The sequence below is a fragment of the Schistocerca nitens genome, chromosome 6 (genome assembly GCF_023898315.1).
Source record: "Schistocerca nitens isolate TAMUIC-IGC-003100 chromosome 6, iqSchNite1.1, whole genome shotgun sequence".
In the NCBI taxonomy this organism is placed as follows: domain Eukaryota; kingdom Metazoa; phylum Arthropoda; class Insecta; order Orthoptera; family Acrididae; genus Schistocerca; species Schistocerca nitens.
In genome coordinates this window covers 527,430,105-527,456,758 of record NC_064619.1, presented here as the reverse complement: position 1 = coordinate 527,456,758, position 26,654 = coordinate 527,430,105, and the positions used below count along the sequence as shown (strand labels likewise).

General features: G+C 40.4%; 1 protein-coding gene across 1 annotated transcript in view; it reads left to right on the top strand.

Annotated features, from left to right (window-relative positions):
• Positions 1 to 412: 412 nt before the first annotated feature.
• LOC126263444 (retinal homeobox protein Rx2-like) overlaps positions 413 to 26,654 on the top strand; it is a 144,871-nt gene continuing 118,629 nt past the window's right edge. Inside the window, exons 1-2 of the mRNA XM_049960537.1 lie at positions 413 to 535; positions 7,519 to 7,624. Coding sequence (XP_049816494.1) covers positions 413 to 535; positions 7,519 to 7,624 — 229 coding nt within the window. The remainder of the gene's footprint in view (positions 536 to 7,518; positions 7,625 to 26,654) is intronic.

Below are 26,654 nucleotides of genomic sequence, written 5' to 3'. Positions count from 1 at the left end.
TATACGTTGTCCAAAAAAACATATTTTGCATTGTAAATAACATTTTTATGCGATGGACAATATTAAACACAGTACATGGTTAAAATAATTTTGCCGGCCGGGGTAGCCGAGCGGATCTATACCCTGCCGCTAAAACACTGCACTTGACGTTTGCGTATGAAGTTGGCAGCGTAACAGAGTAACAAGTGAAGAACGATAGGCGCTAGGCGTTCAGCGTGGGGCGCCAGCCAATCACAGCGCAGTGAGCACTGCTGTTACTCACGTGCTGTGACGTCAAAGTTCCCGCGTTGCCGGCTTTGTTTAGTGAATGTGTATACAACGAGAATTGTATGTTGTTTACCGCGTGTTTTCGTTGTACTGTGTGCTATATCGTTGTGACTTTTGTTACGTTGTGAGTTTACATACTTGGAAAATGCCACCGAAAAGACTTCGTTCACCTGGTGACAATCCTTTGCGTCGAGGGGTGCCGCTAAACAGCCAGGCACTGGAGTTGCTACGCAGAACTCGTGAGTTTTACGAGCAGGAGAAAAACTACGTAAGCATTCATGGACAGCCATCAATTCTTGCCGACAAAGTGGTGGAACGTACGTCGAAAACTCTTGGTATTAGTGCAAGAACCGTAGTAAGTAAGGGAGTATTACTACAAAACTTGGAAGATACTGAAGTGAGCCGTAATGATTTCGAGCTGTCTGGATCAAATAATACATTTTTATCAACCCCGGGAAAGAAGAAAAAGCGGCCTAGTCCTATCACAGATTTAGATTCTTTCCAGACTGATGCAGTTCGTAGGCATGTTTATGCTTACTACAGCAGAAAAGAGTATCCGACTGTAGCTAAGTTATTAATCTCTTTAAAAGAAAGTGAACGCTTCAGGGGTGGTAAAACATCACTAAAAATTGTGTTAAAAAAATATGGGTTTCCGTTACAAAACGCTAGACGGACGCAAAGTACTGTTAGAGAGGGCACATATTGTTACCGCTCGTAGTATTTTCTTGCACAAAATTGTGGGCAGAGACATTCATTCCATAATTTGGCTAGACGAAACGTGGGTTACTGCCGGGGAAGCTGTCAGTAAATGTTGGACGGATAACACACCCAGCAGTAGCGGCCATCAGCCGACGGGAAGAGGAGCTAGATTAATTGTGGTCCATGCAGGCTCCTGCAGTGGTTTTGTCCCTGACGCACTTTTAGTTTTTAGGTCAAAAAAGACTGGCGATTACCATGAAGATATGGACCACACACGATTTGTTGAGTGGTTCGGGAACCTTTTAAAACAATTTCCTGTCCCTACAACAATTGTAATGGACAATGCTCCATATCATTTGGTGATACAGAACAAAGCCCCAACCTCAAATGATCGGAAAGAAGTTATGGTGCAGTGGTTACAGGCTCGAAATATTGGAGCGGATATGAGTATGACAAAGGTTCTGTTATATTCTCTTGTTAAAGAAAATAGCCTACGACACCTACATATGTAGTAGACGAAATTGCCAAGGAGCAGGGTCATACTGTAATAAGGCTGCCACCATATCACTGCCATTTCAACCCTATTGAGTTAATATGGAGTGATGTAAAAATGTGTGTAAGGAAAAACAACAAGTCCTTTACAATAACAGAGGTGGAAAAGCTGTTGCGTGAAGCTCTTGTGACTGTGGATGCAGACACATGGAGAAAAAAAGTAGAGCACGTCGAGAAGCTTATACGAGCAGATCTGACAATAGAAGGCATTATCAGTGGCCATGAACAATTGATGATTTGTCTTGCTAATGGCGACGATGAAGACGGTTTTAGCGATGAATCGGACAACAGTGACGATGGCGAGCTGGATGGAATTGCGCCATTATCGCTGTAAATTGGTGAGTGAAAAATTACTTATATTGGTTATTTATTGCAATCTCGGTTATTATTTATTTTGTAAACTACGTACATTATTGATTTTAAAGTACCACTCGTCAGATGCTTGTTTTTTTGTATTTCTTTGCTCCGTTATCGAAAGGGTGCGCATTGTTATGCTTTTACATGCGTTATTATACGCTTGTTTACTTCCTGTCATTGTAGTACAACTAAAAACGAGTTTTTATATACACTGTAATTGCTCAATCGCTTGTATTTACGAGACGGGACGGAAAACTGTATCGTCTGCTGTGTGTATAGAGGCTGCTGTTGCAACATCGCTATTACAGTATAGCCAACCTCACTAGACAAAAAGCGAACTGTCAAGTGCAATGTTCCGCCGGCGGGGGTTTTTTTTTATAGGTGCTACAGTCTGGATCCGCGCGATCGCTACGGTCGCAGGTTCGAATCCTGCCTCGGGCATGGATGTGTGTGATGTCCTTAGGTTAGTTAGGTTTAATTAGTTCTAAGTTCTAGGGGACTGATGTCCTTAGAAGTTAAGTCCCATAGTGCGCAGAGCCAAAAAATTAAAAAAAAATTATTTTTACGAAATTTGTGGGCGAGCAAGGTAAAGGATAGAAAATTTTATTGTCTTTTAATTTTGTGTAGGAGTATATTCATGCAAATTAAAACAGAATAGATTTTTCTATTCGTTACTTTCTTTACCCAACAAGCCTCAACAATATAACTAATATTATAATACTGTGTATTTTAACAATGCACTGTGTATAATATTGCCCATTCCATTAAAATGTTAGTTACAATGTAAGACGCGTTTCTTGCGCAACGTAAATAAAGAGTGCTTAGTTTAGCAGTTTCTCAGCCAGCGTCAGTTCACAAAATTTAGCATAATAGCTATTTAACCACTAATATTGTGTAGTTTAATTATTTCTTGTGCTTAGCAATGTCCACTGCCTCCATTTCCACTTTAAGAAACAAGTTTCTATCACAACACACTTTGCCTATACTGTTTGGTTACGTAAGAACTAGTGTTCATTTCAGACGCTAGTCAGTTGTTTCCTGAAGAAGGTCTAATGGGCCGAAAATTAGTTTGAAATAAACAAAAATAAGTAGAGCACAGCGTACTTGTCATTCAATAATAAATATGGAATTAACACATGTAAAGAACAACAAATTTCATCTCTGTACAAAGTAGGCTTATGCCATATCTCTCTGTCAAGATCTTTGTTATAAGCAACAGTTGTAAAGCGCATGCTGGATGCTGGTGAAGTGTCACTGTTAAAGTGTGAACTAATATAGTTCGTGTGAAAGTGTTCTGGACTTCAAAATGGATGCAGACAGATACGAAAAAAGCCGCCTATACTGTCGCAGTAAGTAAAAACTAAATTCACATCCATATCGACAGATAATCTATAGTCATGGCGATACATTAAAGTGTGACCCATCTTTCTGCCATAGAACCAGCACCCAGCATTATGCTACTACCAGTAATGATGTAACTTCCCGGATTCTCCCGAAATCATCTGAAGATGAACCTGAAAGGGTTCGAAAACCGGTTAATGTAATAAAGCATTATTAATGAAAAAAGTGACTGGTTGCAGTTGTGTATAATTTATTTACATTAATATACAGTCACGGTTCTAAAATATCCGTAATGGATAAGCATAATCTGTTAATACCACGCCAGGTAATTAGAACAATGCGCGAATTTCGGCAATGTAAACTTAAACTAACGAAAGCAATCCTTGCAATAAGATTTAACAAAAAATGTCTCTCAGAAAACGTGACTCTAAATTATATCAGAATAAAAATAACGAGTCAAAGCATGTCAGCCAAGATAGCAAGAGCACGATGTGAAATTATTTGGTTAAAAACTGAAATCAGGTCTCTCTACAAAAAGAAAGATCTGCTCAATTCAAAGCTGTATAATATGCACTTAGAACTTAGCCATAAACTTGTTGCTCATGTCTTCATGGTCTTCCTAGACTATGTCAATATATATGTAAACAAAGAACGTATTATCATCTCACATAGACACGAGAAAAAGATAAATGCTCTAATTTCAAAGAATGCAGTGAAGTCCCCCAGTATCTCTTCTGAAACAGAACATAAGTTTTTTGATAAAGTGATAAATACTACAGAAATATGCTTCAGTAGTAATGAATTAAAGCTGTTAAACAAAGGCCTTAAGCACAACATTGCCCCCTCACTAAATAAAATCAACATTAAAGACCTCATAGTTAACACAAAAATTGCATGTACAGCAGCTAAACTAAAACACAATGAACAAAATGTTGTAGCTCATAAGGCAAACAACATCATTATGAGAAACATTCACCAGAACAAAATGTACAATAAGATGAATACTGAACATAAGATATTATGTGACATAAATAAGAAACTTTCAGTTGAAAATGCCCTCATTGTCAGAGCAGACAAAGGTAACACAGCTGTTGTCATGTATGAATCAGACTATATTAGCAAAACTTGTGAATTCTTGAGAGAGAATAATATAAAGGAAATAGCATATGACCCTACTCCCAAATTCCATGATAAAATTAAAAAGTTACTTAAAAACTGCAACTTCTTGTTGACACCATTACAAGCAAAGCACTGTATAATGATGAACCCTTCAGCACCAAAACTGAGATCACAGCCTAAGATCCACAAACCAGAATGTCCGATACGTCCCATTGTGAACTCTATCAATAGCCCAAGCTATAAAATCACCAAAAAACTTAATGATATTATCCGCAAGGCATATGTATTTGAAAATAACTACTCCATTAAAAACAGTTATGAGCTCATCAATAGTATAAAACATATCCCCATCCCAGTCACAGCTAAATTTGCATCTCTTGACATAGTAAACCTATATACAAACATACCCGTCAAGGAAACAATTAGTTTAATAAGAAATAACTTACTGAAACATGGGACAATGGGGAGAGCTGAAATCTATGAACTCATAGAGATGCTGGAACTCATATTGTCACACAACTACTTCCTGTTCAACAACAAGTTTTACATTCAGGAAGACGGACTGGCAATGGGTAGTAGTCTTGCAGGCTTGCTAGCAGACATATATATCAATAACCTTGAAAATAACTTTTTCAGGTCCCAAACACAACTAAAAGATAAGCTGCTTTATTACAAACGCTACGTTGATGACACACTCATTCTGTTCAATGGAGCAACAGAAGAAATAAATAATCTAGCCAAAGAACTTAATAAAATACACAATAAAATCCAATTCACAGTAGAACATGAAACACCAGAAGGCATTAACTATCTTGATCTAACAATCTCAAATAAAAATCAGAAGCATAAATTTCAAATTTTCAGAAAACCAACAACCACCAATGTTACCATACACAAATCCTCTTGCCATCCAGACCAACATAAAAAAGCATTCTTCAGAACAATGGTTAATCGCATGCTGAAAATCCCAATGGACACAAATGAAAGACAAAAAGAAACAGAAATTATTAAATCAATTGCCTCCGCCAATGGGTTCAACCCTGCAATAATAGATAAACTAACCCATACAGCAAAACTAAATCAACCAACTGCTGAACAACCACCCACAAACAAGAAAACCGCATTTGTTAGCCTGCCTTTCCTAGGGAAGATTTCTCACCAAATTGCCAACCTCTTCAAGACATACAACATAAAAATAAGTTTCTTCACCACCAACAAAGTACAAAATCAAATCATATACACCACCAAAACCACTATACAAAAATATCAAAAGTCAGGTGTGTACAAGCTCACTTGCAACTCATGTTCAAGCTTCTACATTGGACAAACTGGTAGAAGCTTCACAACAAGATTTAAAGAACACATGGATGCACTCCGTCTTAACAACCTGAACAAGTCCAGCTTTGCCTCACATCTTGCCCAACACAATCATTCTGCAAACAACATAGAACAGAATCTCCGAATACTACATTTTGCCAACAAAGGCACAATACTTGACCTTCTTGAAGAAATTGAAATATTTGTCTACACAAATACAGCACCTGACTACCTACTCAATGATCAAACTGAACTGAGAAACAAAGTTTTCCTTCAGAACTTTGAAGATCTACTAGTTCAAAACAAGTATCCACCCAATAAAACCTACACCAGTTCCCCAACCCCCCCCCTCCCAATGACCCCCCCCCTCCCCTCTCCTTACATCCTAACCACACTGGTGTCAATGTAATATACTACCACAGAATAAGGCATGTACCATATCTCTAAATGTTAAAGCCCTCCATTGCTAACATAAATCAGTACTGTATACATATTAATTCTAGCTAGAACAAACATAAGCTGCCTTTACCAATATCCCAGATCACTCTAATGTTAGAATAAAAATAAGTCAACAGCTAAAGAATTTTTGTTCATGGTTAAAAAAAAACTGTCTGTAACATACAAATAGAAATAACATAACAGATCACCTGAAATTTATTCTTGTAGTAATTTATTATTATTTTCTCTAGTGCTCTCATGCTATCACCATTCTGATGAAAAAACTTGCCCTTATATCGACTTTAACACATGTAAAGAACAACAAATTTCATCTCTGTACAAAGTAGGCTTATGCCATATCTCTCTGTCAAGATCTTTGTTATAAGCAACAGTTGTAAAGCGCATGCTGGATGCTGGTGAAGTGTCACTGTTAAAGTGTGAACTAATATAGTTCGTGTGAAAGTGTTCTGGACTTCAAAATGGATGCAGACAGATACGAAAAAAGCCGCCTATACTGTCGCAGTAAGTAAAAACTAAATTCACATCCATATCGACAGATAATCTATAGTCATGGCGATACATTAAAGTGTGACCCATCTTTCTGCCATAGAACCAGCACCCAGCATTATGCTACTACCAGTAATGATGTAACTTCCCGGATTCTCCCGAAATCATCTGAAGATGAACCTGAAAGGGTTCGAAAACCGGTTAATGTAATAAAGCATTATTAATGAAAAAAGTGACTGGTTGCAGTTGTGTATAATTTATTTACATTAATATACAGTCAGGGTTCTAAAATATCCGTAATGGATAAGCATAAAATATGGAATTGTTCTACCAAGAAGTAACGGATGAATCCATAAATAAAAAAAGAAGCTGTAGTTGTTCAGGGTTTCGCAATCAGCTTCTGACGCTTGTTTACACCTGTTGCCAGGAGGACGAGCGGTTAGGACCCGCAACAGCGGCAGGACGCGTCGCAGACCTAAGCGGCGCGTCCCGCCAGCGTGGCAGCCGCAGCCGCTTCCTGCAGCCAATGAGACGCGGAGCGCGGGCGCCGGCTCTGTCAACAGCGCCCCTCCCCTGCGCCGGCACGCGGTCGCTCTGATTGGGCGCGACAGCCGCGCTGCGGCTTCCCATTGGCCGGAGCCGCCGCAGCCGCCGCCGCCGCTGCCGCCGGCGAGAGGGAGTCAGTTCTTACCGATAGCGCGTGATTAAAGAGAGACGGCGGCAGCGGCCACGGCTACGGATCGGCGACGCGGCGAGGGGTGAAAGGGTAGGAGGGGAGGGGGACAGCGAGCAGTTCATTATCTAAGTGAGTGCGCGCCCGCGAGGGGGGAGGACGAGTCGACGGGCCCGCAGTACTGCTTGGGCGACGGTGCAGCGATGATGGACCACCACGTGCAGCAGCAGCAGCCGCCGGCGCAGCAGCAACAGCAGCAGTCGCAGCCGCTGCCGAGGACTTCCGAGGAGCCCGCCAGGCCGCGCGGGCTCTACAGCATAGACCAGATCCTGGGCACCGCCTCCGTGAAGGAAGGTCAGTCCGCGCGCAGTACGATCTTTGTCCTTACTTGTCTACACACACCCTGCAACACTTTCTCTGCTCTGCGGGGCCTGTTGGTGTTTGATAATGGACAAATAATACGATTTTCAGCAAAAGTTTCATTGTCATTGCATTACATTAAGCGTTTAACTTACCATTTCATCTTCAGCTGAATTACCAGTCATTTACCCCTTAAAAAATTGTTCACAGACGCCTACTACTGAGAAAGCAGAATCTTTCGTTTTAACGTCAAAACGTTGCTTTTTGTACGCTCTTCATGTTGGAGTACTTCACACAAGTGTTAAGAGAAATTATTCTCGTTGTCATGTACGATTTCTTGGTAAATATTTACTTCTTAAGGGTAACGCTTTCTGTGTATAACCTGTGATCATCACACACGGAAGAAAGTTCAGTTTAATATGTCAACAGCAAGAAAGAAAGCATATGTCAAAAATGTAATTATTTCTCTATGCTTTTCGTGTGTAAGAGCAGTTAAATACATAAAATTGTGGTAACCGCAGCTAATGAACTGATCTTGATAACATAACCAGGTGGCTTACTGGCGTTGTTACATTTCGAGTTTCATTTGTGGCAAGTAGTCTGATGTATTTTCGGCAACGAGGTTCGTCCTGAATATAACGTCTTAGATACGCCACTGCCTCCTGGTAAATATCGCATGTACGTGACAGATGTGACACTCAGAATATGACACACCAAGTATATTCCAGAGCTTGAATTCGTGAAGTTAGCAATTGTTCACTCGTCAACCACGATATTATTTCTTAGTGTGGAAAAGCTAAGAGTGTAGCGTGTATACATTATTAGAGTCGCCATTTGCCAGTGTGCTCCAAAATTTAGTTTAGCCACCCAGACATCAATGTCTGTTTCCTATTTTTCTTCTCGCGGGAATTATTTGCTGACTTACAAATTCCGCCACCATATATGGAGCCAGAGAAGTGCTGGATACGGTTCTCGGACGACATCCGTTGCTGTCTATAGCAAACAACTGACGGCTGATGGTGGGCTTAAACTGCGCATGTCCGTCCATGCAAGCAGCTGACGGCTGGCGCGTAAGGGTTGATGTCAAATATTTTGATGCCAGCGTCTTACGCTCTGTCTTACACCGCAATAACGCTTTCACTGGCGATCGCTTTGTCTTTATCTCTACTGTCCTGCTTTCAGCTATTTACGTTTTTTTGTCTTCAGTAGCGTTGTAATGCACATGCACAAAGCAGACTTCGAGATAGGACAAGGCTGAAATACTACCGTTGGATTTCAATACTATGGCATATTTTCGATCATAATAAAGTCTCTCTCTCTCTCTCTCTCTCCATGCTGCGACTAACCACACATGAGAGGAGTGCCTAATCTTTTCATAGAGTCTCATTTAATTGCTACATCCTGTTGAAGGTTACATTAGTTGTGGCATCTAAGACTACATCTCACTAATAAAGAGAAACAAGAATTTTATGCTCGTTAAAAGGAATGTTGACATTATTTCGATTTCAGTTTCCCAATATTCTGATACACTTGTTGACAGCGTTAAGTTTCATTAATTTACTAATTTTAGTTGCTTCTAGGCGTATACTGAAGTGAGTGGACGTACAACGCTTGCGGGTTTCATTAATGACCCTATTTCTAATGCTACCTTCCATCACAGTTATGGGACTGTCATTTTCTTTTTTTTACTTAACTAGTCGCATGGTGAGATTGCAGTAGATATTTTTGAACATCCTGCTCCTGTGTAGTCGCTTGATTGTTTCCATTGTTTAGGAACATCAACTGTCCATGAATTATTTCCCTGATGACACTGTTGCATACAGTACCCGCCAACGGTTTTCGTGGTTGGAACCATTATTCTGTTTGGAAATTTCAGAATAATTCGAAAGATGTCGGTCACTCTACAGGACGCTGTAGTGATATCTATTAATCCTACGACAGTGTTGACTGCTCGTTTATACACAACATTCGCGCTGTATGAATTGCAGAAACGATCGAAATTGCTGCCAGATGACGTCAACGTAACATTCGAATGCTGTAAATGGGTGTCTTGAAAGATCTTCAGTTTCCTACCAAATCTCTAATCTATTTTTTGAAATGAGACAATGAATACTGATTAAATTCACATTTCTTCGCGAGAAGTGTGTTCTCCATCGTGCGGTATACATAGATGTGTCAAGCATGAGGGAGTAGGTTACTTGGGGTTCTGAGACAAACGTGAAAGCTTTTGTGGAATGCAGATCGTACAATTTTGTTCCGTTTGTGTACTTTATTACATCCTTGGTCCTCACCTGACTAGACTAGTAAAGTTTAAACAAGAAATACAAAGACCTGCTCCGGGATTTTCTCAACATTCTCTACGTGTCGGTTACGCAAAATATGAGTCCGCTTTCCACGTTACCTTGTGGTTGCCCCCGTAATGGTCTGTAATGTCGATCTTGTCTTCAAAGAAGATCTAGGATTTACAGTTGCGAATGACAGGGGCTGGCGGAACACTGTCGTTATAAAATTCAACTTTCGGATTTTTTATTGTATCAGTTTTATATCATGTGTAACTGCCTTTCGTCTTTCGGGCATATGTTTTATGAATTATTTGTCATCTTACCATGTGGCTTTTAGACACTCCTACAATGTATATAAAACTAAGGCACAGTGTTTGGTCACTGAGTGCTTCAGTTTAGATATATAAACACAGACTGAAAGGAAAGCGGATTACTCTGCCTGCTTAATTAAATGGCGGGTAGGAGCCTAGGGTGAAGCATTCAGTCTATAGCTGCCCATTGCTACCAGGCATCATCTTTCATAAAAGCAGTATGATTTAAAATACCCTCAACTGTAGTTCCCGATAATTCCTGAATTTTGTTTGACGTTGGTGTTTGAAATCCGCATGTTCTTGTACTAGTTATGGTTCCTTATTAAATCTCGTTTAAGTAGTTATACGAGTTTCATTCGTTCAAACAGATCTTATACCTGAAACTTCTTGGCAGATTAAAACTGTGTGCCCGACCGAGACTCGAACTCGGGACATTTGCCTTTCGCGGGCAAGTGCTCTATCATCTGAGCTACCGAAGCACGACTCACGCCGGGTCCTCACAGCTTCACTTCTGCCAGTATCTCGTCTCCTACCTTCCAAACTTTACAGAAGCTCTCCTGCGAACCTTGCAGAACTAGCACTCCTCGTTTCAGACCTGGTAGTGGGCTGTTTTATTGAATGCATATTCTACGTCCAGGGAAATGGGAACGACATATGACGCTGTGAGGACCGGGCGTGAGTCGTGCTTCGGTAGCTCAGATGGTAGAGCACTTGCCCGCGAAAGGCAAAGGTCCCGAGTTCGAGTCTCGGTCAGGCACACAGTTTTAATCTGCCAGGAAGTTTCATATCAGCGCACACTCCGCTGCAGAATGAAAATCTCATTCTGGATCTTATACCTGTAGATTCACCCTCACCCTCACCCTTGCCCCTTACTTCAAGATTCAGTGGCCATTATCTCCCTCATATTATTAGAAATCATTTTTATAACTGTTGACCACAGGCCGTATTAAGAAGTGTAATATGTCCTAGATAAATTTTCTGAAACGTAGGTTATTATACTGTAATGAACAGTCCATTAGATAAATTCTTATCTCTTGGCTACTTATGTAATACCTCGGAGACTTAAGCGTCAATGGTCTTAGCCAATTTAAGCTGTTACTGAACAAACAAACGTCGTTTCTTGATTTTGCCGTTGTAGACTTTTCTATTCGAAAGTAGTCACCATTAACCCAAATTGATAGTGCAACTAAGAGGAAAAATAAAGAAATGGTAAAGAAGGAACCGTTGGCGACTCTTTTACCAACGGATTGTTGGAGTTCTACGAAAAAGAAATTAGAATAATGGACCAGGACGGTAGATTGCTTAGCAGTTGGCTTTATGTAAATAACTTACACAAATTCTATTCAGCGACCAAACATATTCTAGTGTGCTCATAATTATTGTACCACGGAATACGAAAGTATCTTCAAATGGGTCGGGTGCTCGGAAGTTTCCCCCTGGTAGTGTCCTTAGGATTCGGCTTACAGATGACTTCACACCCTTTGTTGCAGAGCTCTGTGGGATGCTAAACGCACTGAAGCAGACAAGATTCAGTCGACGGAATAATTTTGTCGTCTGATCTGCTTCTGCAAGCAACCTACAAACTAGTTATTTAGGGCGTCCAGCAGGAAATGCAGTCCACCCACACCGTTCAAAAGCTACAAAGACTGGAGGATGAAGTATCACTCCGCTGGGTAGCGGCCCATGTTGGAATCCAGGGAAATGACCAAGTGGACATGGCAACAAGCTAAGCTTGCAACGACAGAAATTAGGTTCCCTGTACTGTCCTCTTGTGTACTACTATCTCGTTTCTGTGTAGTAGCTGTGTGTCAGTATGAGAATAAGTGGACGGAGGTTCCAAATAACAAAAATTAAGGACGGTGAAGGCCACAGTCCCATTGTGACGAACATGTTCCGTCACACAGTCAGAAGTGGCTTTAACGTGACTGTGAATAGATCATCGTCCTCTAACACGCAGGCACCTTCTCCGTCGAGACAACCCAACGGTGTGATGTGCTTCCTGGATTGCCATTGTCGGAGTTCCAGATTTTATTAGACTGCATATTACATTTTTGACGCGACAACAGCGGTTTTTCTTGCTGACGTCTTATCTACTGCTTTAAATAACATAGACAGGATGGTGAAGAGGAATTTAAGGTTTTATGTGTTGTTCATAGTAGTACCTAAATTGCCGGATATTTTTTATTGTCTCTTTAGTCAGTGATAGAATCAGCCTCGATTATCTGTATCGTAGTTTGACAATTTTCACTGTGTCCATTTCTCTCTTATTAAATGTATTTTTAACTGAGACTAAGATTTTTATTTAAGCATTTTTAACATCCATGTGAAGAACTTTCAACAATAACTGGCTCTCCCCCTACTTCTGTTAGTGTACCATAGGATAACTTTCAGCATTGTATTTTTAGTTAATTCTCGTTTTATTTATAATTTTGTGTCCTGAGTGTATTACAGTTTCATTAAACCGTGAGGAAAGGGCACAAGTGTGCATGCAGACACGCAATTACCAATTTATTTTCATTAGCCATTTTAATATTTTGGTAATTAACTGGTGCCTTTGTTATTGCCACACAGTCCCAAGTTTCTATGGTGTGTCCACAGGCCAGAATGAATTTTTACGTGTATGACTTCGTTCGTCTCACTAAGAATTTAAACAATATTTAACAGAGGTGGTGATAGCAATGTTGTTGAGCGCCTGTCAGTCTTCCAAACATGATATGAAATGTACCATTGAAGAGTCTTGTAAATACTCACTACGAGGGCAGTCCTCTTTTGAAAAGATGTCAAAAAAGATGCCAAGCGACTGACACACACACACACACACACACACACACACACACACACACACACACACACAGAAAAGCGAGTTAAGTCTCGTTGGAGGCGCTGTTTTCGTTCACAAGAATCACGTTCCTAATCCAGTTGTTCTGTATGGCGAAGCCCAAAACATGTTTAGCTGCGTGCGCCCTGCGGTAACGGACCTCACGGCGCGCTCCCCTGTGACCCTGGGCTGTGGAGGCCGCGCCTGGCTTCGTGCTGTCCCCTTCTCTAAGCAACTTCTCTCGTCATGCGGGAGAGGAATCCTCGTCTTGGCGCCTGTGACCCAGTCCAGGTTACGCACAATGTCACGAAAACAGAAGCATGTTGAATAATAGCATAAGCAGGGACGCCAAACTACTGTGATTACTTTGAATTACCGTCGTACTAGAATTCCAGAGGGTAACATCAATGTAATTTGCGATCGATAACTTTCGGCGAAACGCTACGAGGACAAACGCTTAGGGCTTTGTTCTGGTGCTTCGCGGTAAGCCAGATGCAGATAACATGAAACGATAATTACATTTTACTTCCTGGAAGTGAATCTTGGGCGCTCTTACAAACATAAAACAGTACTTTTCACGTAGGGTACCCGTCGCGATGAACTCCGTTCGTATCTTATTAACAAACCGTGTACGGGAATAATGACTGCACATTGGTATACAGGCTCGAGTTTATCTAGTTTACTTTTGTGTTCAGGACATGACATAGCTGTGTTAAAAAGTTTTCATTTTATTTATTTGTTTAACCTGATTTCATTGGGGCCATTATGCCCTTTCTTACATCGCACCATTGTTCCACACGTACGGTATGCATTACATCGTAGTTATCTAATAAATAACAATTTTAATGTGACGACTAGTGTTAAAGTGATTTGAGTGGCTCATGTGACACTGAGTAGATTGTACTATGAACTAACTAGGTTAATATTGGCATTACTTGTACTACTGCAGCTGACGCCACTAATAGTTATAATACCAGTAATAACGAAAATAATAATGATGATGATAATAACTGTGACGTCAATAATAATAGTGATAGTGACAGATACAAGAAGACTTTACAAGACTACAAAATATATCGTTTATGGTAAAGTAAGTTCTGGATTCTATATCGGCTAAGAATACTGAGAAATGAGGGAGAAAAAGTTGGAAAGAGGGATGTATAACGGTAACGAGTGTGTACAGCAACAATGGTAATCTTATGGTTGCTTCAGTATATATGTCATAACCTGTCTTATTAAGCTGGAGATGTTATTTAGTTCTGTAACATGATGCGGAAGGTTGTTCCAGAGTCGGGTTTTTGCTACTAAGGACTCAGGAAAATTATTTTAAGAGAGGATTTTCTGATGGTCACTTCTGTGGTGGCGTTGTACTTCCACCAATTCTCCCAGTGAACCACAGTATCCTATCTTTTTGCCCAAGAATGTGTCGATGTGAGGTTCCTTCCCAAATCCAAAAGATAAGGGCTGAAGATTTTACTCAGTATATGTTCAGAAATGGGATTAAAATTCAGGCCGAAAGGATATCAATGAGAATGATAATGATTCCTATCGACATTGAAAGTGAGGAAGAAATAAAGGTCCTGTTGAATGGAATGATCTAATGAGCACAAAATAGAGAGTAAACCGAAGAAAGACAAAGGTAATGAGGACTAGAAAAATAGATTCGTGATAATGTTAGACTGAAAATTGTGGACAACGAAGTGCGCCCTTGAAAGAAATCTGCTAACTTGGGAGCAAAATACATTACGGACAAGGCAAGGAGGAATAAAACGCAGACTACAGTAGGGAAAGAGGGCGTTCCTGGCCAGAAGTCTGCTAGTTTCAAATACCGGCATTAATTTGAGGAAGAAAAATATGAGAATGTATATTTGGAGCACAGCATTCTGTGGAAGTGAGTTATGGACTGTGGGGAAAATCAGAAAAAAGGAGAGTCTGAATGTTTGAGATGTGGTTCTACGGAAGGATGGAGAAAACTAAGTGGACTGCTAAGATACGAGGATGCTCGCCGGAGAATCGGTGAGGAGATGAATGTGTGGAAAGCCTTCACAAGAAGGGACAGGATGATGTGTTAATGCATCAATGAATAACTTCCATGGCACTTTACGGAGCTCAAGAGGGAGAAACTGTAGAGGATGACAGAGTCTTAATATATCCAACAAATAAGAGGACGCCGGGTGTAAGAGTTACTCTGAGGTGAAGAAGCTGGCACACAAGAGGAACTCGTGGCGAGCGAAACTAGTCAAACTGACGGAAATGAAAGTAGATTCGCAGGTCATTTTTAGAGTCCCTATTACTGACGTGGAGCTGTTGCCTTACGTTCCCAGTGACTGTGGCAGAAATTTCTCTGGTGGGAACCCGAGGAGCGGCGACCACTCACCCTCGTGAGGCCAAATGCTGATTGAAAGGCGGATCCTGAACAGCCGTCCACAACGACAGAAGTCATACGACATTTCATAGATCACAGTTCCTTCTCCGTGTCTCTAAATGCGTCGCCCATAGAAATGGGCTGCTAACATTATGCGCTGTACCTCTAGCACGCATTGAGAAAAGCTGAAATCCCAATCCCCTTTCAGTGAGGTACAGACGATGCTACTTTAGCTTGTGACATCGCTCCATCCCTAAAATGAAAGTCATAATTCTCAGTCGGAACCATTTTTGCAGTATACTTTTGAATTATTTTCGGCATACAGCTGAAGCCACACACAAAACAAAGCGCAGAACGTGCTTCATTGGAATACTTTCGGTAGGGTACACCTTCAACACGAGGCGTCAACCTGTGGGTAAACTTACAGCCGTCCCTTGCCTGTTGCTAGTTTGTCTGGAGGCCTTATCAAGAGGAAATTATTAGCAGGAATTTAGAGTTCACAGCTAAATTGTACGATTTTTTACTGCTTTATCCACTCTATGTGATTGATTTACAAGATATTTACAAATTACAACGGGAAATTTACAAGATAACAGTGACAAGTCGGACAACAGATAGTTCTAGAAACATGTTACTCCCTTCCGCCTTGTACTTACAATAAGGACTTGGCTCAGAGTGGTAACTCTGGAGGAACGTTAACTGATACAGTTCCTTTTTTTGTGTATAACATGTATTTGGAATAGTAAGGAAAAGTGGTGTTAAGAGCAAAGACTTTTATGAATGTAAGAGCATACAAGCATACAAAAATTAAAATTTGCTTATTCCCGGTATGGATCCGAAATGCCAAAGTGAAAACCGTATTTGTACAGAAAAAATGCAAAATTAAAAGCATCTGTCTAATAACCGGTTTCTATTTGTTCGTTGTGCTCTTTATATTAGGTTAACGATTGTTTCAAATACATTGACAGTTGACACTAGTCCATCTGCAGTTACAACGGTGCATCAGTAGTGACTCCATCCAGGAACAGTCTACACGGAGATTTTTGTCTTGCATCGTAGAGTGGGCACTCGTGCGTGACAATTTTGCTGAAGATGATCAGTCTTTTCATTCTCTAGAGATGTGCCTTGTTAAACAGATGTAATCTATATTCGTACTGTAGCAGTCCTGAACGCCGCATTATGCTTCATACCTCACTGATTTCGTTTATAGCGAAACCTTTTTTTCCATTACTGCGTTACAGTCTGAAATATTTGTAGATGAGGCAACCAGTCATACTTGGAGGTTATTGCCATGCATATATTCACTAATGCTATGCTTTTTACATGTAATGCTTATGTCTGGTCTACGTATTTACATGAACGTCATATGTACTACATTCAGACTTTGCTTGGTATATTGTTGCTTTCAAGATAATTTTCTTCTTGTATATATTAATACAATTATTTGACAAACTGACACCATGGATACTCGATACATTTTCACACAGCGTTTATTTAGTTTTGCTTAGAGTTGGACTTGCAAACATCTGTTTCCAACGCTCGTCGATGCATAAGATATTGACATGTTCTTCGTAGTATTCATAGTTTCTATTTTTTTTTAATTTTGCGAGAAATTTTATTACCATAACATTTTGAGATCTCTTAGGCTTGAGAGAATGTAGTAAAATTGTGAACAATTGATATTGCGACCTCTTCTTTTTTGAGATGGTCCTAATTCTGGAGACTTTTTTCTTGCAGATCTCCGTGATTGGCTGTCAGGGACAAGCCCCGCAGAAATATTGCAGCCTACATCCAGTTGAATCTACTTACTCTATTCAAGCCTTAGTTTCGCCGTACAATTATTACGACCCCCACTCTCCCTCACATCACAATACTGATGATTCTTCCATGTCTCGGTATGTGTCCTCCTTTTAGCCAAGTTGTGCCGTAAATGGTTTTTCGCCCAGTTAGATCCTGTACCTCCTCGTTAGTCATTCGCTGAATGATGATAATTTTCAGCATTCTTCTGTTGCACCACATTTTAGACGCTTCTGTTTTCTTTTTCCCTAAATTATCATCGACATTTCATTGCTGTACAATGATTATTAGTGTGCGTTTGATAACCGATATACTGATGTCATAGATATTTTGTTGCCTAAATAGCACAACTCATCTACTATTTTTGTTTCGTACTTCGTAATCTAATTGCCTCGGCATTGCCTCATTGTACTCGTCACACTCCATTATAGTCATATTATTTTTGTTTACGCCTATCTGGTAACCTCTTTTCAAGATACTATCCATTACGTTCAGCTGAATTACATCATCGGTTAACCGTAAAGTTCTCGCTGAAATTTGATTCTCTTTCCCGATTTATCTTCGGTATTCTTGACAGCTTGCTAGTGTGCAGATAATATAATATTGGGGATAGGATACTACCTTATTTCATTCCCTTCAAACTACTACCCACCTCCTACGTCCTACTCTTATAACTACAGTTTGGTTTCTGTACAGATCTGTACAGTTATATCGCTCCCTGTGTTTTACCTCTGCTGCCCTTAGGATTACATTAGTAATCGAATGTTGGATATTTGCGAGGTAAGATTTGTAATAATTCGCGCAGACTCAAGATTATTGGTAAAACAAATAGTGTATTTTTAGAAACTTCTACGCTATATCGTGCATGTCCTCACAGCACTGCCTGTGTTTGTTTACCATTATATACATATCCACTACTGTTAGAGACTACTGAATACTTGTCGCTATTATTATTGCAAAGGGGAGTAATCTTGTTTACTACGTCCTCCGTATAGTCTTGTTACTACGTCTCTAGGCCAAAATCAACTAGAGAGCGGTGACTTTGACGCTACTGCTTCGACTAACCTTCTCGTCCCCGTGCTTTGCCAAAGCGTTTTAAGTGCTCTGAAAAAATAATGGGACACAGAGCTTATCATCAGCCGAGATCGAAAGCAGTTCTCCCGCAGAGGAAATGAGGGGTTGGCGCGGAATCAGGTAATGGCAGACAGCGCGGCAATCACTTCACACTCGTGCACGCACGCGGAAAATAACAGCAGGGTTGCCACAGAGGAAACAAATAAGCAGGCTGTGGTGATAAATACCACACCGCCAATAACACCTTCTCGTTTCAGACCTGGTAGTGGGCTGTTTTATTGAATGCATATTCTACGTCCAGGGAAATGGGAACGACATATGACGAATAGTGCTTTGCCAGTGACACTGTGTGTGTGTGTGTGTGTGTGTGTGTGTGTGTGTGTTTGTAGGACCGATGGAGGTTAATTACAAAGAATGGGAAAAGCCAATTTTATAATTTATTTGCAAAACTAAACGAAAAACTTAAAGGAAACAATCAGCATCGTATTCTCGCTGTTAGTAGCCAGAATCCTCACAACTATCATGTTTTAAGACTCAAGAAAATATTGCCCAATTTGGGCACTATTATCTGAGTAGTTCGTGTGCCGTATCTAATGACAGACTTAGCACTGCGAGTTTGTCCTAATATTAACGCGAAGACGTGTTAGTACACACTTACAACAACTCCCATATTTTTCAGTAAATATATCTTTCGGTAGTCTCATCCTACATAAAGCTTATGGCTTATGGGAACGATTAATACCAAAAGTTTCTCTATTTACGTAAAAATCGATACGCCAAGAAAGAAATTAACCAAGAAACTTTCCACTGATAACATTCAGACCTAGCAGGTCTTTATAAAATCAACCACCGACTAGGAGATACATCAAAGTACGCCTGCACTGATGCTTTACTTTTGCGTCGTTGATATGACATGCGGTTTTCCTTAGTGAACTTTAGAAACCCTGACTACCTTTCTTGCGATAACGTAAGGGCCCAATCTTCCACTCTAAAGCGAACTCGTCTTACCGTATGTCCTCGCAGTTCCAGATAGCGAGTCGTAGTCACCTGTAGTCCAGTCTTCGGCAGAAACGGACAGCTACTGAGCAGAAATGCATTCTACAAAGACGCAGTTATAAAATTCACTTGTATTAACCTACTAAGCAACCACTGACATTGTCTAAGGCTAACTGCTTTTGTATTGAAAACTACTACATGTACATGCTTCTAGAAAAGAAGTCGCCACGTAACTGCCGCTGGAATTCTCTCCAGTGGTGTATGTTGATACCGCCATGTCACTAGCGTTAATTAGTGTCCATTTCAGAAAAGGAGACCTTGCTCAAATTTAATGTGCTGCTCATAATATTACTTTCATTGTTGGTATAACTTACGGGAATGCGGCCAGGCGACGTCGACAACAGCCGATATTGCGACAGGTGACCAAACCGACATGTTCAACGAAAAACTTCAGCTGTTATCGACGACGTCACCGGGCTGCATGCTCATAAGTTACTTGAACACTGTATACGCCGGAAGAAAGTCAGCTCTCATTACTTTCATTCTTACTCGTACTTTGCTTAGGATGTTCTCAGAGATACTTGTCAAAGGCAGTAATTTTCCCAGTCTGACAGTTCAAAGTAAAACATATATAAGGAACACTGTATTAGTAAGAAATCACTGAAGTTTGGTTCTTCTAATAAGTCACAACGAGGATCTAATGGATCATGATATTCCGCAAGAATCACTGTAAAGTTGTTTGCATATCAGATATGTAATTGATGTTTTTGAGAGATCTCATTAGATTTGAGTTCGTTACCTAGAAATAAAAATACATTACACGTACTCAGATTGGGCTCTACTGCTGTGAAATGCAAAGAACCTGGCCTCCGACCCGTGTTACATACATCGGTGAATTCATAGGTGTTGCAGTTACCGTTTTCAGAGTAGTTGCGATGCCGTAAAAGTTAATTATTAATTCGTCATTAGTGGCATTTCCAAGCGAAAAGACATATAACATTTATGCTCTGATCTTCTTTCAGGGCTCACTGGAGTCCGAAAGGAAGCATATACTCGTTACTTGGCGTACATCTGAAAGATAGCTACCGGCCGCTACGTAAATGTTCAGTGAAAGGACCTAAGAACCCACCATAGAATGTAACTACAAATAAAGATGTCTATTACTGTAAAATGTTGGTGCAGAATCAAACACTTGTACTGCTATCTAATTTATTTATAATGTAATGTTCCCTGCAAGTGCACAAAGAAACTAAATTTGAGGACCACAGCCGGCCGGTGTGGCCGAGTGGTTCTAGGCGTTTCAGTCTGGAACCACGCGACCGCTACGGTCGCAGGTTCGAATCCTGCCTCGGGCATGGATCTGTGTGATGTCCTTAGATTAGTTGGGTTTAAGTAGTTCTAAGTTCTAGGGGACTGATGACCTCAGATGTTAAGTCCCATAGTGCTCACAGCCATTTGAACCATTTTTGAGGACGACAGCTGTCAAAAATGAAACAAGAGTGGTTGCTTTAGATAGTCTTGCGAATATCTGATGCGATATTTTATTTTTTCTCTGAAAAACCCTTATAATGACATTAGAAATCGGGGCCGAAAATAACAGCTGGAAAAAATTCATTCTTTGGTAGCAAAGAGCACAGCTGAAATTGGCTACTTAAGAGAGCTGAGTGAATATCCTGGGACTGTTTCAGCAACAATCACTACTGTCTTTAACCACTGAAGGAGACTATAACGAATAATACGAAAAATTCGCTAATATGAGTAATTACTTTTTCGTTTGGTGCATAGGTAATGCAGAATAAAAAATTCGTGCCATTTTGGTATTGGTGGTAGTATTTTCGATGCAGTAATATCCAGTTTAGCTGTCTTTATTGAATTGCTCTGATGGAAGATATTGGAATTCAAAGAACCACTATTGCACATAGCAGGTCAGTACCGTTTCCACTAAACTGTAAATGAAATGCTAAACGAAGTTAGATGACAATTTTTGGATGAAAGTGCCCTAAGTTCAGTAAATCTAAAGCTTTTAGAGGTAGACAATATAGCAATCCTGCTTCCCCAAAAATAATAGTTTACCGTGTGGGTAATCTTGGCACAACTTGCTCTACACTTTGCTCTGAATTTTGGCATGGCGAATGTCTTTGTAGATGTAAGTCGCAGTGGTGAGATTATTATAATACTAACAGCTACCCACAATTCTTGTGGAGTTAGGATAAGGGAGCAGCTCGGCAGACTACACACATACATATGGGGAATGTGACAGGAATAGTTACGAACCTGTTCAGATAGTTGCATCCCCAACAATTAGTTTGGCTGAATGCAACGGGAAGTGTGAGATGACTGAGGATTTGCGATCTAGTAGACCATGGTTTGAACTGTTGTTTGGCTATGCAGGTTAAGAAACTGTCATTTCTTTCTAGATTGAGAACGTGCCTTAAGTTTTGCTTTCGGACTGACTCGAATGATTTCTACGCCAAAACAGTCAAACTGTACTGTTCTATTTATAGAAATTTTCACTTTATCTTGAATTGAAATAGTGATGAGAGCTCTGTCGTAAACAACCGACGCTATAACTGAGTCGGAGTAAGTCGATCCCCGAAAATTACACCGGACTATGCGCTGCAGCTTCGCGCGACTGCCTCGGCCAATAACTTGTAAGTGATTTTGTTAACGTCTCTACGGCAATGCCTCAGCGTTCTCACACCTTGGTTACTGCTTTCGCCTAAAGTCGCTCGCGCTTCGCAGTTGGAAGCTGGCAACAGCACTGCGTGCTGTCAAGGATTTTAGTGCGCCGTCTTTGGGCACTGATCTAAATTGCTTCCAGATGACTGAATAACCAGTATCTTTGCACGCCTATATTAACTCGGGTAGAGACCAGGGTCAAACGATTCTCGTTCTCTTCTGACTCATAAAGTACGGTCGGAGAGAGCTGGGTCTCATTTCCACACTGTTTTCTACCTATAATTCGAAGAGTGCATACAACTGCTTCGAAGCGGATCCTCGTGTTTCCTAACGTCGTGATAATTGAATATTTTGAGCAGTAATGCGGCCCGCGTGCCTCCACATAACGAGACCATCCTTGAAACGTAAGTGACAAATACGTTGGACACGTACGAGCCTGTTCCCGTGATCGTTATAGCCCCATTATCGTGTTTGGGCACCGTTACATAAAGTCAGCCAGAAAGGGTGGCAGCATGTAAATACGGCTGCTTTCTTTCTCGGATAATAACTCGAGCCTAATGCATTAACTGCTAGTGTTACTGCGACAAGGCTAACCAAACTGTTTCATGCTCGGATCGCAGCTGTCTATAAATGCCGAGGGGAGTAAAAGTGTTTGGTAACGGCTTTTGTCTTACTTACGGTAGTTTCACAATTGCCTTGGAAAAATCCTGATATCAGTTGTGTAGTAAACTATTAACACAAATGACTCTTCAGGGAAGGTGGCTAACGCACGCTGGTGAGGTGGTTCTTCGAGGGTAGCGTTCTGCTTCTGGAAGAAATTCTCTCCACCTGTTTCTTTGGTGGCGAGTTCTTAGAGATGTGGTCCACAGTTTCTGATCGCCAGACTGAGAACCTATACAAAGCTTTCAATGCCAAATTTATCTCAAGTTACTCAAACAGTGATGACATACGACAATGTCTATTATGCCTGTTCCATTGGAATTATAAGGTGCACATCAGCAGAAGTTCGGCATCTTCCTCTGTGCTGTTCTAGAGGTCATATCTCAGCAAAGGCTTTTCCTGTCCCTCCAGAATCAGTGATATCATGCTTTAATGACTTTGTCATAGCAGTCTACACTAATTACTCATGTTTAAGGGATAACATCCTCCTTAGAAGCGGAAATAATTAAAGTAATCGAACGAACATTCCAGTCGGAATATATCAACCAGCAGTGCCATTCATCGCCAACTGAAATTCTTGCGTCTATTAGGAAAATCAAAAGTAAAACAAAATTCCGTAATGATAGTTACATTACTATTTCAGATATCTAGCTGTGGAAGATAGATCAACCCGCAATAACAGCATTTGTAGTTTTGGAAAAGGTTTTTGACACTGTTGACTGAAATATACTTCTCTAAATTCTAAAGGCAGCAGGGGCATTGTGGTAGCAAGGACAGAGAACGAAAAAATTGTTTACAACACGCACAGAAACGAGGCAGCACTTACAAAAATCGAAGGATAAAAGGGAATCAGTTGTTGAGAAAGGAGTAAGACAAGGTTGTAGCCTCTCACATATGTTTTTTAATCTGAGCGAGCACTAAAGGAAGCAACGGAAATATGGAAACCGAAATACTGTTCAGGGAGAAAAAACAAAAACTTTGCTGTTTGCCATGACATTGTTATTCTGTCAAGACTTCTAAGAGCAGTTGAAGGGAATGGATAATGCCTTCAAAAGAGAATATAAGATGAACGTCAACAAAAATAAAACAAGTGTAAAGGAACGTGGTCCACTTAAAACAGGCTGTGCCGAGAGAATTATATTAATGAATGAGAGACTGATAGTTGCAGATGGGCTTTGCTATTTGCCGTGGAAAATGAAGTATGATGGCCGAAATAGGGAAGATATAAAATTTGGAGTTGCAATAACCAGATTAGCATTCATGAAAAAGAAAGAAATTTATCATCGGGTGTAAATTTAGGTCTTACGAAGTCTTCCCTGAAGGCACTTGTCTGGAGTGAAGCCTTGCACGGAAATAAAATGCGAATGATAAACAGTCCAGATAGGAAGAGAATTGAAGCTTTTAAAAAGGGGAATTACAGTAAAATGCTGAAGATTAAACGGGTAGATCGAATAACTATTGAGGAAGAACAGAGTCGAATTGGGGGGGGGGGGGGGGGAATAAATGTGTAGCGCAGCTTGACTAAACAAGTTGTCTACTGAAAGAATAGTTACTGAGGCGTCAGATAATAGTGAACTTGGTTATGGAAGGAAATTTGGGAGGAAACTCGTAGAGGAAAACCAATGCTTGAATACAATAATCATCGTTCAAATGGATGTAGGTTGCAGAACTTGGGCAAAGAGGAAGAAGCTAGCACAGGACGGACCAGTTTGGAGGCGCTGCATCAAACCAGTCTTTGAATTGGGGACTACAACAGCAAGTAGGCTGTAGTGTACTCCTTGATACATTTTGCAGCAAAATGTTTAACAAGGAAGTTAAATGGAAAAAAAGCCAAGGGAAAGCTGCTACAGTATGAAATTTCCGGCTCACTATCGAGTGGATCTCGTAAAACAAACTTCTCGGACAAGTAAGTTAGACACTAGAAGAAAGACTTGCACAATAATTAATATTTACTTCCATAACAGCCAACCTTGTCACTTCTTTTACCAAAACATCATCATGCTACATAATCACGCAGCTCAAGGCTGTCACCAAGTATTAAAACAATCCCATCAGCCTCATTAATCGAAGGTGATTGCCCACATCTGGTGGTCGTGCGGTAGCGTTCTCGCTTCCCACGCCCGGGTTCCCGGGTTCGATTCCCGGCGGGGTCAGGGATTTTCTCTGCCTCGTGATGGCTGGGTGTTGTGTGCTGTCCTTAGGTTAGTTAGGTTTAAGTAGTTCTAAGTTCTAGGGAACTGATGACCGTAGCTGTTAAGTCCCATGGTGCTCAGAGCCATTCAATCGAAGGTGTCCAAGAACTGTCGCCACATAAGGTTGCCTATGAAAAATAACGCCCATTGCCACCAAATGACAACACTTGTTCTTAAATATTGGAACTGCTGCCAAAACTCAGCACTCTCCAAAGTGGACGTAACTGCGATAATATTGTAACCTTCCGTACGTGTAATTATCTTAATCAACCCCTAAGGACCACAGTCTTACCTTCGTAGTCTTTGGAAACAAACGAATCAGTTTCCTAATATATCTTGTTCACTTTCGCTCATTACTCACCTATGGTATAATTTTCTAGGACAACCAGTCACTTAGAAAAAAAAAAATTGACTACATAAAAGCTAACAGTAACAATATGTGATGTTTACCCGCAATCTTCTTCTAGGTACCTATTTAAGAAGTTAGAAGCTTTAAATTGCGCCTCCAAAGTTTTACATACACATACGTTCACTAATGAAATTTCGTCCTACATAATCCAGTATGAGAACAGCGATGTCCACACCCATAATATTAACAGAATAAATTATCTTTATTATTCATTACAACGGTTGCCAGTTGCTCAAAAAGTAATTCACTACACGTCAGGCAAAATTTTTGATGATTTGGCTAACAACATTAAATATGCGACAGGTAACGCAAGTTTTAAATCTATCCTAAAATCATTTCTTCTGGACAACTTTGTTAAGTCACAGTGGAATTTCCCTTAAACTGGTAACCTGTAAAAAAATTCCTACTTTTGGTGTAGTTCCGTAAACAAGACTTAAAAATAATATTTTCATTAATGTTAAAAAGGCCAGTGCCAATTAGGAAGTTGTAACTGACCAGCATGAAGTCATCTACTGATGCTAATCATACATACACATAAAAAAATTGTTAAAATGATCTACGAAACATGTAACTAGCCTACGCTCGTGTCGACGACATAAAACTTCATCCAATCTGCGGCACAAGTAAAATGTTTAAAATCACTCCTACAATTCGGCTTTGGGTCAGATAGCTATGACAGGTCATTTCTTTAGGCTCAGAAATTTGTTGTTACAGTATGTGCAAAATCATGCGTTGCTAGCAATTTTAGCCTCGATGCTTAATACATTTCCCCAACTCTTTTATTGCAACTTTTTATTCTGCGTCACACTATTGATCTGTTAGGCAAAATTATATTCTCACATATTATAAAAATGGATGTTTGTATGAGTGTGTGCGTGTTCCATGTCTACTTCTAAACCACTGAACCGATATGAACCAGAGTTGGTACACATATCCTTTTGTCAGGCAACAATCGCTGTCGGGGTAATAACCGTCTACCTATCATATTTCTGGAGATATGACGTCATAAACAATGAGATACGTGAAAAACTGCTGCATCATGCACGACATTTAAATTTATTACTTTCTTGCTACTAACTCTGTTCGTAACAAATTTCGCAGACAGTAGCCACATATGCCGCTATATCGGCTACAAATTTACATCACGACACCACACGTAGTTCAGGAGAGACGCTGTCATAAGCACTGAGACGCGTGATAAAGTGCCGCATGGTGCATAAAGTTTTAATACATTTGTTCTTTACTACTAATACACTCCTACAGATGACTCAACTTAAAGAAATCTCTGACACCTGACAACGTTTTTGACAGCTTTTAACTGCGAAGCGCAAACGTGTGTAGCTGAAAAATGGGCTTCTATAGAGAACGAAAAAATGGCTGACATCGAAATAAGTGTCCAAGGAATAGAAAAGCAACTGAAATCACTCAACAGAGGGAAGTC